The sequence below is a fragment of the Takifugu rubripes genome, chromosome 22, assembly GCF_901000725.2.
Source record: "Takifugu rubripes chromosome 22, fTakRub1.2, whole genome shotgun sequence".
NCBI classification, from domain to species: Eukaryota; Metazoa; Chordata; class Actinopteri; order Tetraodontiformes; family Tetraodontidae; genus Takifugu; species Takifugu rubripes.
This window is the reverse complement of record NC_042306.1, coordinates 15975366-15989974: the sequence shown is the minus strand read 5'-3', so window position 1 is coordinate 15989974 and position 14609 is coordinate 15975366. Positions and strand designations below refer to the sequence as shown.

Here is a 14609-nt window from a genome sequence, read left to right as displayed (position 1 = left end):
GTCCCGGTTAGGGTTAGGTTAGGGTCGTCCCGGTTAGGTTAGGGTTGGGTTAGGTCAGGGTTAGGTTAGGTCAGGGTTAGGTTAGGGTTAGGTTAGGGTCGTCCCGGTTAGGGTTAGGTTAGGGTCGTCCCGGTTAGGTCAGGGTTAGGTTAGGGTTGGGTTAGGTCAGGGTTAGGTTAGGGTCGTCCCGGTTAGGGTTAGGTTAGGGTCGTCCCGGTTAGGGGTTAGGGTTAGGTTAGGGTCGTCCCGGTTTGAACCACCGGTGGCCACCTTATGGCACACATCTCCTTTAATCAGTGGTGCACGGATGTTTTTAGCTTTAAAACAGCTTTTAAATAGTTTAGCTTTGCATTATTCTGGTGTTGACGCAAACATGGGCTCAATCATATCTTTCAATCTTGAGCTACAGTTGCAACTGCTAGTGGAGCTGATTCTGGAGAAACTCCTATGACTGGTTCTGAAGTAGATATGATTCAGAAATGATCATTTCTAGGCACCAATAGACTGAACGGCTGGTACTGATGAAGGTAATATACATAAAAATGATCAGACATGATGTCATTAAAACTTCTAGTCTTTTCATGATAATTCTTTAGTCGTACAAGCACTTAATATTTATTTCTCCAGATAATTGTAAGGCAAGTTCAGCTGTTTATTGGGTGAGCTGTGATTGGTTGATCAATATGGATGTCTGTAGATTCTCTTGATCAATATGGAGCTTGCTGCTCCACATCCACCTGCAGCTGCGGCGTGCTGCAGTGTTTTCCTACATAAGAGTTTTATTTCATTTGCTTTATAAACTCGTTTTATTCCTTGTCTTTGTTGAACCCACTAGGTTTAGCTTTGAAAAGTGCTACCTTCTCTAAGGTGTTTAACCCTAACCCTAACCCTAACCAACATCTCATCAGTAACCCTAACCCTAACTTGGAACATCTCATCAGTAACCCTAACCCTAACCCTGTATCACGCTGCTTCACCTATCTTGTGTCTCCTCTACTCAAACTCCTTTTGTGAAATATGTTGGCGATCTTATGATTTGCTATACCTGCATAACTGATATCGTTTACTAATGGTAATAACACTATAATAGTAATCAATAATAACCATTTTTGTTGCATTTAAATCGCCATTAAACCGGTGCAAACCCCGACACAGCGCCACTCGTGGCGGCTGCATGCAACTACAGTTGTGTATGAACGAGATGACAGATTCCGACAGGGATGCTCGATGGATTTTTCAGTTGAGAACTGCTGGTACTTGGGAATTTGGCAGCCGCCATCAAAATCTCTATGCAGGAAAACCCCTTTGAATGATAAAATTACACATTTTGTCTGATTTAATGCAGTTCTGTTCAGTACTCATATCCAGCAGTGGGTGCCGAGCTTCATCTCTCCTCTCCATCACTTCTTCACTGACATCTCCGACATCGACTCTTTCCCTTTTATATTCTGCCTCTAAAGTACACTTTTATACCTCCTGTGTCTTCCTCGGTGTCTCCTCCTGGCTTTGTTTTCCCTCCTCTTAAGTATCGCCTTCCTCTCTGCCACCAGCTTCGTGCCGTGTGCCTGCTCCTCCTCTATTTCTCCTCCTTAATGTTATTTTAGTTTCTTCCGCCTAATTCTTATCTCCTCCTTTCACCTTCTCTCCTCTTTTTGTTGTCATATCTGGCTCCTCTGTCTCCTCCTTCAGGAGGTGTTTTTGGACTGGTCTTCAGCATTAGAACAGCACTTCCTGGATCTCTCCTCTCCTTCATCTTCTTCCCTCTGTCACTATGGAGATGACAGCCCCCTTCCCTCCTGCTCCTCAAACCCCTTTCCCCCTGTCCAGGTAATACGTCATGTCTTCTCCGACCCGTTGCCATGGTAACGCAGACTCACTCATCATGTTCGCTTGTCCACTGATGACATTTGATCGGTGAAGTCGGCGTTCATGCGATGTCTGAAATGTCTGAAAGATCTTAGTGCTTCTGTGTGCAGTTACTCTGAGGTTAAGGTTAGGGTTAGAGGTTAGGGTTAGAGTTAGGGTTAGAGGTTAGAGGTTAGGGTTAGAGTTAGGGTTAGAGGTTAGGGTTAGAGGTTAGGGTTAGAGGTTAGGGTTAGAGTTAGGGTTAGGGTTAGAGTTAGGGTTAGAGTTAGGGTTAGAGGTTAGGGTTAGGGTTAGAGGTTAGGGTTAGAGGTTAGGGTTAGAGGTTAGGGTTAGAGGTTAGGGTTAGGGTTAGGGTTAGAGGTTAGGGTTAGAGGTTAGGGTTAGAGGTTAGGGTTAGAGTTAGAGGTTAGGGTTAGAGGTTAGGGTTAGAGGTTAGGGTTAGGGGTTAGAGGTTAGGGTTAGAGGGTTAGAGGTTAGGGTTAGAGGTTAGGGTTAGGGTTAGAGTTAGGGTTAGAGGTTAGGGTTAGGGTTAGAGGTTAGGGTTAGAGTTAGGGTTAGAGGTTAGGGTTAGGGTTAGAGGTTAGAGTTAGAGGTTAGGGTTAGAGGTTAGGGTTAGAGGTTAGGGTTAGGGTTAGGGTTAGAGGTTAGGGTTAGAGGTTAGGGTTAGAGTTAGAGGTTAGGGTTAGAGGTTAGGGTTAGAGGTTAGGGTTAGGGGTTAGAGGTTAGGGTTAGAGGGTTAGAGGTTAGGGTTAGAGGTTAGGGTTAAAGGGTTAGAGGTTAGGGTTAGAGGGTTAGCGTTAGACGGTTAGAGGTTAGGGTTAAAGGGTTAGGGTTAGAGGGTTAGGGTTAGAGGTTAGGGTTCGAGGGTTAGGGTTAGAGGTTAGAGTTAGGGTTAGAGGTTAGGGTTAGAGGTTAGAGGTTAGGGTTAGGGTTAGAGGTTAGAGGTTAGGGTTAGGGTTAGAGGTTAGGGTTAGAGGTTAGGGTTAGAGGTTAGGGTTAGAGGTTAGGGTTAAAGGGTTAGGGTTAGAGGGTTAGCGTTAGACGGTTAGGGTTAGGGTTAGGGTTAGAGGGTTAGGGTTAGAGGTTAGGGTTAGAGGGTTAGGGTTAGAGGTTAGGGTTTGAGGGTTTAGGGTTAGAGGTTAGGGTTAGGGTTAGAGGTTAGGGTTAGAGGTTAGGGTTAGAGGTTAGGGTTAAGCCTTAGGGTTAGGGTTAGAGGGTTAGAGGGTTAGGGTTAGAGATTAGGGTTAGGGTTAGTGGTTAGGGTTAGAGGTTAGGGTTAGAGGTTAGGATTGGGTTAGGGTTAGAGGTTAGGGTTAGAGGTTAGGGTTAGAGGTTAGGGTTAGAGGTTAGGGTTAGAGGGTTAGCGTTAGACGGTTAGGGTTAGGGTTAGAGGTTAGGGTTCGAGGGTTAGGGTTAGAGGTTAGGGTTAGAGGTTAGGGTTAGAGGGTTAGAGATTAGGGTTAGGGTTAGAGGTTAGGGTTAAGCCTTAGGGTTAGGGTTAGAGGTTAGGGTTAGAGGTTAGGGTTTGAGGTTAGGGCTTTTTTGGACTAGTGTCCAATCAGATGACTCCATGAATGAAAGGTCCAGTCCGGCACGAACATTCTAGAACAGTTACGATTATAGATTATAGTAACATGCCCTAAAGCCCCATCAGCTCCGGGATTGAATAAGTTTAACCAAGATACAATTGAATCTAAATGTAGGAAGAGAAAAGGGTGGAGAAGGAAGAGAAGAGCTGAGTATGCTGTCAAAGGGTCATTACTGTTAGAGGCTGACCTAAATCATCCGTCTGCTAACGAGGGAGCGAAGCCACTCCAGAGCTGTCAAACAAACCCTTCCTGTGAGCAGTGGCAGCCACATCACAGAAGTGAAGAAGACCAGCTTGCATATAACAACAGTAATCGTGATCTTCTGCCTCCTCCTTTCTTCTTTCTCCCCCTTCTCCCCCATTCCACCCTCTGTCCTCTCTTTCTGTCTCTCCCTCTTTCCTGCATCTTCCTTTCCCACCTTTTCCTGTCCCCTCGTAGCGCTCTCTCCATCTCCTCTTATTATCTCACCGCTCTTCCCCTCCCTCTCTTTTTCTGTGGGAGGGCTGCTGTTCTGACGCAGCTTTTGAGTCGCTCTGCTCTCTGGAGGTAGCAGCTGTTCACCTCCATCAGCAAATTGCTTGTATCTTAGAGGAGCAGGAGGTGTGTGTGAAGGGTGTGTTGGGGGTTCAACAGCCGCTCCTGTTGTCTGCTCGGCATCCACGCAGCCTAAAGAAGCAGGAAGAAGGTGACAGCAGAAGAGGAGACAGGGAGGGCATGGCTCTGCCCCAGCTGCTGGACTAGCATGCTGAACTCTGTGTGGTATGCTAAGAAGATGGGCCGGCGCATCATGGGAACCCTGAGGAGAACCAAGAAGCTGCACCTGCGCCTCCTGGTAGGTTCACCTCCATTGTATAGAGGTGAGGAGGTACAAGACGGTGCTGCAACATGATTCATCTGTGAGTGGAGTCGAAAGGAGCTGCGTCATTTTCTGATCAGGATTACGTCACGTGGAGGCATCGTGTTGCGTTCAGGATCCAGAATGTTTAACCTGATGACAAACCGCATGTTGTTAACAGCCTCTGCAAAGCACTTGCCTTTCCCACGGTTGCCTAGCAACCTCCCGGCATCTGATGCGCACGGCTGACATGTTTCCGTGTGGGCCTGTTGGAGAATAACGCATTAGTCTCATGACAGATGATGTGATGATGAGTGCAGATGCCTCCTCATCCCCTGTGGACTCGGCGGCAGTGACATCATTGGCAGTACTGCTCTGTCATTGGCTGTACTGGTTTGTCATTGGCTGTACTGGTCTGTCATTGGCAGTACTGGTCTGTCATTGGCTGTACTGGTCTGTCATTGGCTGTACTGGTCTGTCATTGGCAGTACTGGTCTGTCATTGGCTGTACTGGTCTGTCATTGGCTGTACTGGTCCGTCATTGGCTGTACTGGTCCGTCATTGGCAGTACTGGTCCGTCATAGGCAGTACTGGTCCGTCATTGGCAGTACTGGTCCGTCATTGGCTGTACTGGTCCGTCATTGGCTGTACTGGTCCGTCATTGGCAGTACTGGTCCGTCATAGGCAGTACTGGTCCGTCATTGGCAGTACTGGTCCGTCATTGGCTGTACTGGTCCGTCATTGGCTGTACTGGTCCGTCATTGGCAGTACTGGTCCGTCATTGGCTGTACTGGTCCGTCATTGGCTATACTGGTCCGTCATTGGCTGTACTGGTCCGTCATTGGCTGTACTGGTCCGTCATTGGCAGTACTGGTCTGTCATTGGCTGTACTGGTCCGTCATTGGCTGTACTGGTCCGTCATTGGCTGTACTGGTCCGTCATTGGCTGTACTGGTCCGTCATTGGCTGTACTGGTCCGTCATTGGCAGTACTGGTCCGTCATTGGCTGTACTGGTCCGTCATTGGCTGTACTGGTCTGTCATTGGCTGTACTGGTCCGTCATTGGCTGTACTGGTCTGTCATTGGCTGTACTGGTCTGGGTGTCGTTACTGGTGCTGGTAGTTAGTTTGGTGGCTTCCACGACTTGGTTTGTTTGTATTCCTCTCTGCTATTTTTCCGTTCTTCTCCATTTACTCCAGAATTCTGAAGTCCTCACTTTTTCAGGTTTCCATATCATACCTTCATATTTAATATAATTATTTCAGTCTTTTTGTGCTGTTTAAAACACATTTTTGTTCCATCTAATCTTTGATATAACTGGAAAATGTTTGACCTTCAAGGTTGCATGTTTCGCTAGTCTAAATATTTTAAAGGGTTGTGTGGTGAACGTCTTCTGATGGTAACCAAGATGTGTTGATGAGGAAGGAATCTTCACAGACACCGACCTGGTTTGAAGAGATGTTTATTGGAGAGAACAGTCAGGCATCAATGGGACGCTGCAGCTTGTCCGCGGGAGGTCTCGTGGTCCTGATGGTGAAGATCTCCTCCAGACTTATTCCACTAGCGCTCTTTTATACCACCGAGTGAACACAATCTTCTCTGATGGCTTCATAACACAGTCTAAACGACCAAATGATTATAGAGTCCAATTATTACTAAAAAGGAGGAAGGAAGGAGGAAGGCATCCATCATGAGTCTATGAAACGTAAAAGTCTCAGGAGACATGAAACACCTGTGAGATAGCACCAGGAGAACCAGTCAAGGCCTTACAGATTTCTACGGCCTGCACAGAATGATGCACAGCTGAAGATGAATGCTTCCAGAGTAGCAGAGAACAGACACATGGCTTCAGATTCGACTGTTGTGTCAAATGTCTTAGTGCTGTAAAAACAGTCTTTATTTTAAATATTCCATTTTTATTTTGTAGTTGTTATTCTTCCCCTCATTCTTGACTAATGTTTCTACTCTTTGAGGCTCCATGTTGCCAGATTTATGGCCAATAACTGTAATGTGTGAACAGGTGATACACACATTTAAACTGAGCAGATCGATCCCATAACCAAATACCCAAATATAAAAGACAGAAAGGTTTTTGGCCTTCTAATGATTTGTGGTGTGGAGAATTCATGAGAGCTAGTAGTTGGTGGCATGTTCTATGTGAGGTCGGTGTCTGAATCTGGGGGCACATTGATTATTTATGTGGTGTGAGAGGCCCCGCCCCCACCCCCCACCATGACATGCAAAGCTCAATGAAACTCCTGAATGAGTGAAGAGCAGAGAAACTGAAGCTGCAGAGAGGAAGAAACGGCTTCTGCTTGTGGAACCTGAGGATCGGGACTGAGTTTGGATCTTTTCTTTCTGACACCTCAAACATTTATTTTCCTGCCTCCTTCCTAATTGGGAATCTGCACGAAGAAGATGACGACGCATTATTCACAAAAGGGGTTCAAATGCACGATGAACGGCAGCAACAAAAGCCTGGACATAAACCTGCAGGAGTCCGTTGCCAACTTTCAGCCCCTACACATGCAGCGAGCCATCGAGCAACGTGGTCAGGAGCAGCTAACTCGTGCTAAAGTTCAGGCTTCTCTGTCCAGATTTACTACCTGCACTGTGCCAGCATCTTGCCGGGCTCGTAGCCGCTTCCTTAACCTGCGGGACAGCGTTAAGAAGAGTCCTACCAAGAGCACTGCCAAAGTTGTGGGCAGCTGCCCCACACTGAGGCAGCCACAGATACCCTGGGTACCGTTCTCTTTTAATAAGGTACTTGTAACAGTATCTGGAGTTTAGAAGGTGCTGATTTATTCAGGGCCATAGGCAGGCTGAAGGTGGTGTGTTTGGAAAAGGTTCGTATCACAGAAAGCTGGAGATTTCACTTAAAAGGCTCAGGAATGATGCTACTAGAATGTGTTTGGAAGACAGGCAGTTACAGGGTAAACCATTTAAAGTATCACAGGACCCCTAACCTCTAACCCTAACCCTTAACCCTAACCTCTAACCCTAACCCCTAACCCTTAACCCTTAACCCTAACCCTAACCCTTAACCCTAACCCTTAACCCTTAACCCTAACCCTAACCCTTAACCCTAACCCTCTAACCCTAACCCTTAACCCTCTAACCCTAACCCTTAACCCTCTAACCCTAACCCTTAACCCTAACCCTCTAACCCTAACCCTTAACCCTAACCCTAACCCTAACCCTTAACCCTCTAACCCTAACCCTAACCCTAACCCTCACCCTCTAACCCTAACCCTTAACCCTTAACCCTCTAACCCTAACCCTCTAACCCTAACCCTTAACCCTAACCCTTAACCCTCTAACCCTAACCCTAACCCTCTAACCCTAACCCTTAACCCTCTAACCCTAACCCTTAACCCTCTAACCCTAACCCTAACCCTAACCCTCTAACCCTAACCCTTAACCCTCTAACCCTAACCCTTAACCCTCTAACCCTAACCCTAACCCTAACCCTCTAACCCTAACCCTAACCCTCTAACCCTAACCCTCTAACCCTAACCCTAACCCCCTAACCCTAACCCTCTAACCCTAACCCTAACCCTCTAACCCTAACCCTAACCCTCTAACCCTAACCTCTAACCCTCTAACCCTAACCCTCTAACCCTAACCCTAACCCTCTAACCCTAACCCTAACCCCCTAACCCTAACCCTCTAACCCTAACCCTAACCCTCTAACCCTAACCCTCTAACCCTAACCCTAACCCCCTAACCCTAACCCTCTAACCCTAACCCTAACCCTCTAACCCTAACCCTAACCCTAAGACAATATTGATTCAGACGAGCAGCAGTTTGTTCTCTTCACTCCGTCTTGACTCCGTTCTCATCTCTGATGACGATTGCTGAACCACTTCTGTGGAGGGTTGTTTTCAGCCTGGTCTGGAGGGGGGGTGAGCATTAGGGAGCTCTGGATACTAGGACCGGTTTCCAAAAGTAGGTCTGCTGGATCAATGTGATCAATGCCTGTATGCTGTTTTTAGCTGCTGTTGGTTTTCCATAGACCACATCTGCTGGGGCCCAACCATAAGGCCCATTTGAAAGCTATCAGCTCTTTGTTTGAGCAGCTTCACCTTCTCTTTTGACGTAAGTGTGTTGATGACCTCCTTATCGCCACGCTTGGGTTCTTTTTTAACAGTAAGGAATTTTTATGGTAGACTGTGACCTTTCTTATCAACATTATCTGATCAAACAAAGTTGATGGACACCTGAAGATCAGAGTGTGGGTTAAATCTGCTCAAAGAAGACTTTGCTAAAAGTAGAAACAGGATGGGGGGGCTCAGCTGCCCCACTATTGCCCTGTCCAACACACATAAAATAACAACAGACAGGCAAACAAGTGAGCCTCCATCCTCCTGTCCATTCATCTTGTTCATCATTGCTTTGTACTTGTCTAACCTTTGACCCCTCAACATTGTTCGGCAGGCTGAGGTCACCCCACCCTCCTCTCCCATAATTCCTGTCATCCCAGTATCGCCAGTTGCTGTTGAGTCCACTGTCATCCCTCGAATGTTGCAGGTTTCTTTTTTGTTTTCATTTTTTCCTTCTTCATCTCGGTGTATTTGTGTAGTTTGGTTCATGATCCCATCTGGAAGTGAAGGCCCAACATTTCAAGAAGATGGTAGCTGTGAAGGAATGAGGAAGGCTAGATCAAATACAGTGTTAGAAGAGTCTGGCTAAATGGCTGAGGCTTATGCCTCCGAGCCCCTTCTGACCCTGACACATCTTCTCTCTTCAGGCCAACCCCCCCCCTGTGGTGGTCAACACGGATGGTCTGGACACGCCTCCATATGTGAGTGACTTCCACTGGATTCATGTTGACTTTGAGGGAGAGCTTGTGTCTAAACCCCTCTGTCACACTGCACATCACACCTACACTAGGCTCTTTGCCATTAAATGATTCCACAAAGGTGCTATTTCAGATTTTAAATCAAAATCACAAACATTTTTGCCTCACAGGCCTTTATAAGCTACACAGTCGTGACCTCCTCTGTCCTTAGACCACCAAAACAACCCCAAGTTGCTTTTCTTGGTGTTTTGAAGGCCAACATTGATTTAAAGAAGCTAAACTAAGGTCAGGAGGACTCAATTTCTGTAGTGCTTCAGTTCATTATACACAGAACATTCCAGGTAATCAGCTGCCGGTTCACTAAATTCTAGCAAATTATAAACTGACATTGTGTTTACGCAGGTCAACGGGGCGGAGGCCGATTATGAGTACGAGGACATCACGTTAGAAAGGGTATGATCCGTTTATCGCTACTAACAAAATAGGTATTAACCTGATCCTGCTCACTATTATCCTGAGTAAATATTCTCCTTGTTTTTAATGAGCGCAGGGGCTTTATTTGTGGCAGTAATTTTTATTTTTTTTATTAATTAGGGACAATCTGTGTCTTGTATTCATGTGATGGTTTTCAGGGTAACTCGGGACTGGGATTCAGCATTGCAGGAGGCACAGACAACCCTCATATTGGTGAAGACCCCAGCATCTTCATCACAAAAGTCATCCCTGGAGGAGCAGCTGCCCAGGACGGCCGGCTCAGGTGAGACTGCTTTTGTGTGTCACTCATTTAAAGGGTTAGGGTTAGGGCTAGAACCAAGTGGCTCTGCCTCGGGGTTGCATTTATAATGCAGCAAGGCCAACCTTGCTGATGCTCACCAAGAGGATCGGGTGGCTCAAGTATCTGTTCAGGTCAAAGACAACATTAAGCAACAAGAGGAGAGCAAATTCTGCACTATTAGCCGCTCATTCCCCCCCACTCTTTGACGCCTGCGGCTTGTAGAGCAATGCAGCTTATTTATGGATTTTTATGACTTCCTCAATCGCCCACCTGGATAAGTGCATTTGAATGGATATTTACGACGGAGCGGCCACCGGGGGGCGCTCGAGCAACGCCAGAGTAAGACAGGTCGAAGAGACGCGAGTTTAATCGCGTTCTCAACAGTCTTTTTGCGCTTCATGTCCACACCCTCGTCATGGATAACACACGAAGAAATGCTGACGATGCAGCTTTTAAGTTAACGGCTAACAATCTACAGCTGGTAGGCTCGTTATTGTCTTAACGGCGTGTTACTGTAACTGTCAGTTTGCTGCTGTGTTTGGCAAAAAGCCGCTATGTCATCTCATTTTTCTGCTGTTACAGCACACTGTTGTGTTTAGTAATTAAACATTTAAAATCATCTTCCTTTGGACCATAAAGATCTCATCACCTGCAGCTTATTGTCAAATGCGGCTTATGTTTATTTTTTCTTGCATTTTATGAAATTTGGGTGGTGCGGCTGTAGTCAGGTCCATGTTGTGCTAATGGGAGACACAGAAGAAGATGCTGATGAGCTCAGATCTATAGACGGCACCCTGAAAGCTATAGTAGGCCTAATGCCAACCAATCCAACATTTCAGGCTGCAAATGAAGACGGGACTTCTGTGTTTCAGGGTTAATGATGTTATTCTCAGAGTGAATGAACTGGATGTAAGAGACGTGACCCACAGCCGAGCTGTGGAGGCCCTGAAGGAGGCAGGCTCAGTGGTCCACCTCTACATCCGTAGGAGGAAAGCTGCATGTGACAGAGTGGTGGAGATCAAACTGGTTAAAGGACCCAAAGGTACTGACCTGACACCACGCCATAGATTCAAAAGTGCTTTAGGGCCACCCACAGAGTAGCATGTAGGGAACTATCTCCTGGTTATAATATACATAGATACATAAATCAGACAAATACATCAATTCCCAAGGTCATTGCTAATGCTAATTTAGTGTTGTTGTGTTGGTCCTTGTCAATGCCTGTCTGACCCTGGTCCTGGTCCAGGGTTGGGTTTTAGTATAGCAGGTGGAGTAGGAAACCAGCACATCCCGGGTGACAACAGCATCTATGTCACCAAGATTATTGAAGGAGGAGCTGCTCATAAAGACGGGCGCCTGCAGATTGGAGACAAACTGTTCGCCGTAAGTCAGATCTTGGCAAAACAAATTTCTCTTACATGTTTTCTCAATTAATTGAGCTCAATATTGACAGAATGTATACAACTAGTCAAAAGAATGAAGTATGACTCTTTTGAACATTTCTGTGTCCTTGTTGCTGGAAACATTGCTGTCTTCTGTCCAGGTGAACAACTCCTGCCTGGAGGAGGTGAGTCACGAACATGCTGTCACAGCCTTGAAGAACACCACTGACGTTGTGTACTTGAAGGTAGCAAAACCCAACAACGTCTTCATGAATGACAGCTTTCCTGCGCCTGAAATCACCAGCTGTGAGTACTGCTCCTCCAGCGTTTCACTGCTGACATTTGGAGCTTTCCACCTTCAGACTCCCAACAGCCTGAGGAGTTCCCCCAGAATGTTGTTCTGGTTGCAGCTCAGTTGGAGGTTTGACCTCTAAAACCTTCTAAACGTGTCTCTTGTGCTGCTGCTAGTGATAGAATGTGAGCTGGTTGGGAGATGACCAGGTATGCAATGCCTAAGGGTATTACCTAATATACCTTATATACCCTAATATACCTTATATACCCTAATATACCTCATATACCCTAATATACCTTATATACGCTAATATACCTTATATACCCCAATATACCTAATATACCCTAAAAAATCTTATATACCCTAATATACCTTATATACCCTAATATACCTTATATACCCTAACATACCTTATATACCCTAATATACCTTATATACCCTAATATACCTTATATACGCTAATATACCTTATATACCCCAATATACCTAATATACCCTAAAAAATCTTATATACCCTAATATACCTTATATACCCTAATATACCTCATATACCCTAACATACCTTATATACCCTAATATACCTTATATACCCCAATATACCTAATATACCCTAATATACCTTATATACCCTAATATACCTTATATACCCTAATATACTGTATATACCCTAATATACCTCATATACCCTAATATACCTTATATACCCTAATATACCTTATATACCCCAATATACCTAATATACCCCAATATACCTAATATACCCTAATATACCTCATATACCCTAATATACCTCATATACCTTATATACCCTAATATACCTTATATACCCTAATATACCTTATATACCCCAATATACCTAATATACCCTAATATACCTTATATACCCTAATATACTGTATATACCCTAATATACCTCATATACCCTAATATACCTTATATACCCTAATATACCATATATACCCTAATATACCTTATTACCAGCGTTTCCATGCTCTTTTCTCTGGGTTCCTTTTGGTACGTGCCCGGAAAACCTCGTCAGGATCACGTTCTACTGGTCGCTACTCCCAGCTCACGACTGGGCAAACTTGACCTTGCCTTGGCTTAGCTTTACCACAGTAGGCCCATGCCAGGTCTGCATCACTGCTGATGCTGCATCGATGCACCAAACTACTAACCCTGACCCTACTAACCCTGACCCTACTAACCCTAACCCTAATCCTACTAACCCTAACCCTAATCTCCACTGGCCCCTCATGTGTGAACAAGATCCTGAGATATTCAAACCTCTCCACTTGAGGCAGGATCTCATCTCTCCTTTCTGTCTGAGGACCATGATTTTGGGTTCTAATCAGCTGTGCTGACCACCACCCCTGTTTACCAGTCTCTGTCCCTGTTGCCCACGCTATATTGGAAATGCATGTCGACAGCCCTACAACATCCAGAGCCTTGAGGAACTCCGGCAGGGCTTTTGTTCATTCCTCATACCTTGCCAAATGGAGGCTTTTCAATAATTTTGGCCACCTGACCTTCAGAAATTAGAGAGCCCTCCTCGGTTGCACAGACTCTGCTTCCTCATTGGGAGGCCTGGTGTTTGGATTGAGGGGGGCCTTCAAAGTGTCTCTACAAGGGCCTGTGTCGAGGGCCGTAGCAGCCCCTCAGCCCAGACAGTGCTGACTTGTACTTTCCTCTTCTGAGCTGTGGGATAGTGAACCTCCGGCTTTTGTGAGCCCCCTGCACTCTCAAGCTTTTGTCTCAATGACCAGCAGCCGGGTGGGTCCCCTGAGCTGCCTTCAGAATCTCATAAGCCAGAAAAATTTGATCGGAATCCTCCTTTAGCGTCCCGTGACCACTCGAGCGTAGATTTAATCAACGTGTCAACACCTTCCTGTTAGAATGAAAGGCATGTCTGTTGTGTTTGTGGATCCTCGGATCTGTCTGTTGCAGCATATTCTCAGAAAGCAGAGAACCATATCAGCCCCTCCAACTTCCTGAGTCAGCCCCTACCGCCACCGCCCCCTTCAGGGTGCTTTTCTTCAACCCCCAAGAGCACGCATGAAGAAGCTGATGCTGCGCGGTGAGGACCCAAACATGAGGAAATGATGTTTGTGACACACGATGGAAGGACGACTGATGCCGTTTTGTTCTGGCAGGGAGCCCAGGAGGGTTGTGCTGCAAAGAGGGGCCACAGGGTTAGGCTTCAACATCGTGGGTGGGGAGGACGGTGAGGGCATTTTCATATCCTTCATCCTGGCGGGAGGACCAGCTGACCTGAGTGGCGAGCTGAGAAAAGGAGACAGGCTGGTGTCAGTAAGTATACACACACACATACACCCCCACACACCCACACACACACACAATTCTATATCCATTTAAAAAACGTTCACATCAATTCTGTGAATTTATAATTTTCCTCCTAAATACAAAGACAGATGCTGGATGGGGGTGGGTGGAGCCACCACTGTAATAACATAGTAATAACATCTATTGTTGTGCTGAATATCAGCACTGGTGTGATTCACCTGTATACAAAAGTTGTATTTTATTTATTAGGAAAGATTATGATTAGTTTGACCTCGATTCATTTAATCATTTATTTGGATTTACCAGCAAAATAGTTGTGCAGCTGGACGGGAGACAGGCTGGTGCCAGTTAGACCCCCTAGACAGCAGAGCCAACCCTAACCCTAACCAACCCTAAACCCTAACCCTAACCCTACCCCTGGACAGCAGAGCCAACCCTAACCCTAACCCTAACCAACCCTAAACCCTAACCCTACCCCTACCCCTGGACAGCAGAGCCAACCCTAACCCTCTTACCCTAACCCTCTAACCCTAACCCCTAACCCTGGACAGCAGAGCCAACCCTAATCCCCTAACCCTACCCGAACCCTGCCCTAACCCTGGACAGCAGAGCCAGCCCTAACCCTACCCTAACCCAACCCTACCCTAACGTTTCCTGAGTCTCAACTTGATGTCAGTTAAAATGGGAACTAACACACATCCAGCTATGCTGGCTGGTGGAACCTGCCTGAGTCTGCTCACGTTATCTTTTATTTCTTGTGAGATGG

The 14609-nt window shown here is 46.1% G+C and overlaps 1 protein-coding gene across 10 annotated transcripts in view; it reads left to right on the top strand.

The window, feature by feature from the left end:
• dlg1b (discs large MAGUK scaffold protein 1b) overlaps window positions 1–14609 on the top strand; it is a 39977-nt gene that overhangs the window by 15112 nt on the left and 10256 nt on the right. For 4 of the 10 annotated variants that reach the window (XM_029830537.1, XM_029830536.1, XM_029830534.1 and 1 more), the window contains 9 exons: window positions 1690–1827; window positions 9040–9093; window positions 9493–9543; window positions 9723–9847; window positions 10738–10907; window positions 11112–11248; window positions 11409–11553; window positions 13487–13616; window positions 13693–13849. In XM_029830537.1, coding sequence (XP_029686397.1) covers window positions 1690–1827; window positions 9040–9093; window positions 9493–9543; window positions 9723–9847; window positions 10738–10907; window positions 11112–11248; window positions 11409–11553; window positions 13487–13616; window positions 13693–13849 — 1107 coding nt within the window. Of the gene's footprint in view, window positions 1–1689; window positions 1828–4061; window positions 4288–8726; window positions 8820–9039; window positions 9094–9492; window positions 9544–9722; window positions 9848–10737; window positions 10908–11111; window positions 11249–11408; window positions 11554–13486; window positions 13617–13692; window positions 13850–14609 lie in introns of those variants that run through there. The other 6 variants (XM_029830542.1, XM_029830539.1, XM_029830535.1 and 3 more) reach the window with 4 other exon arrangements.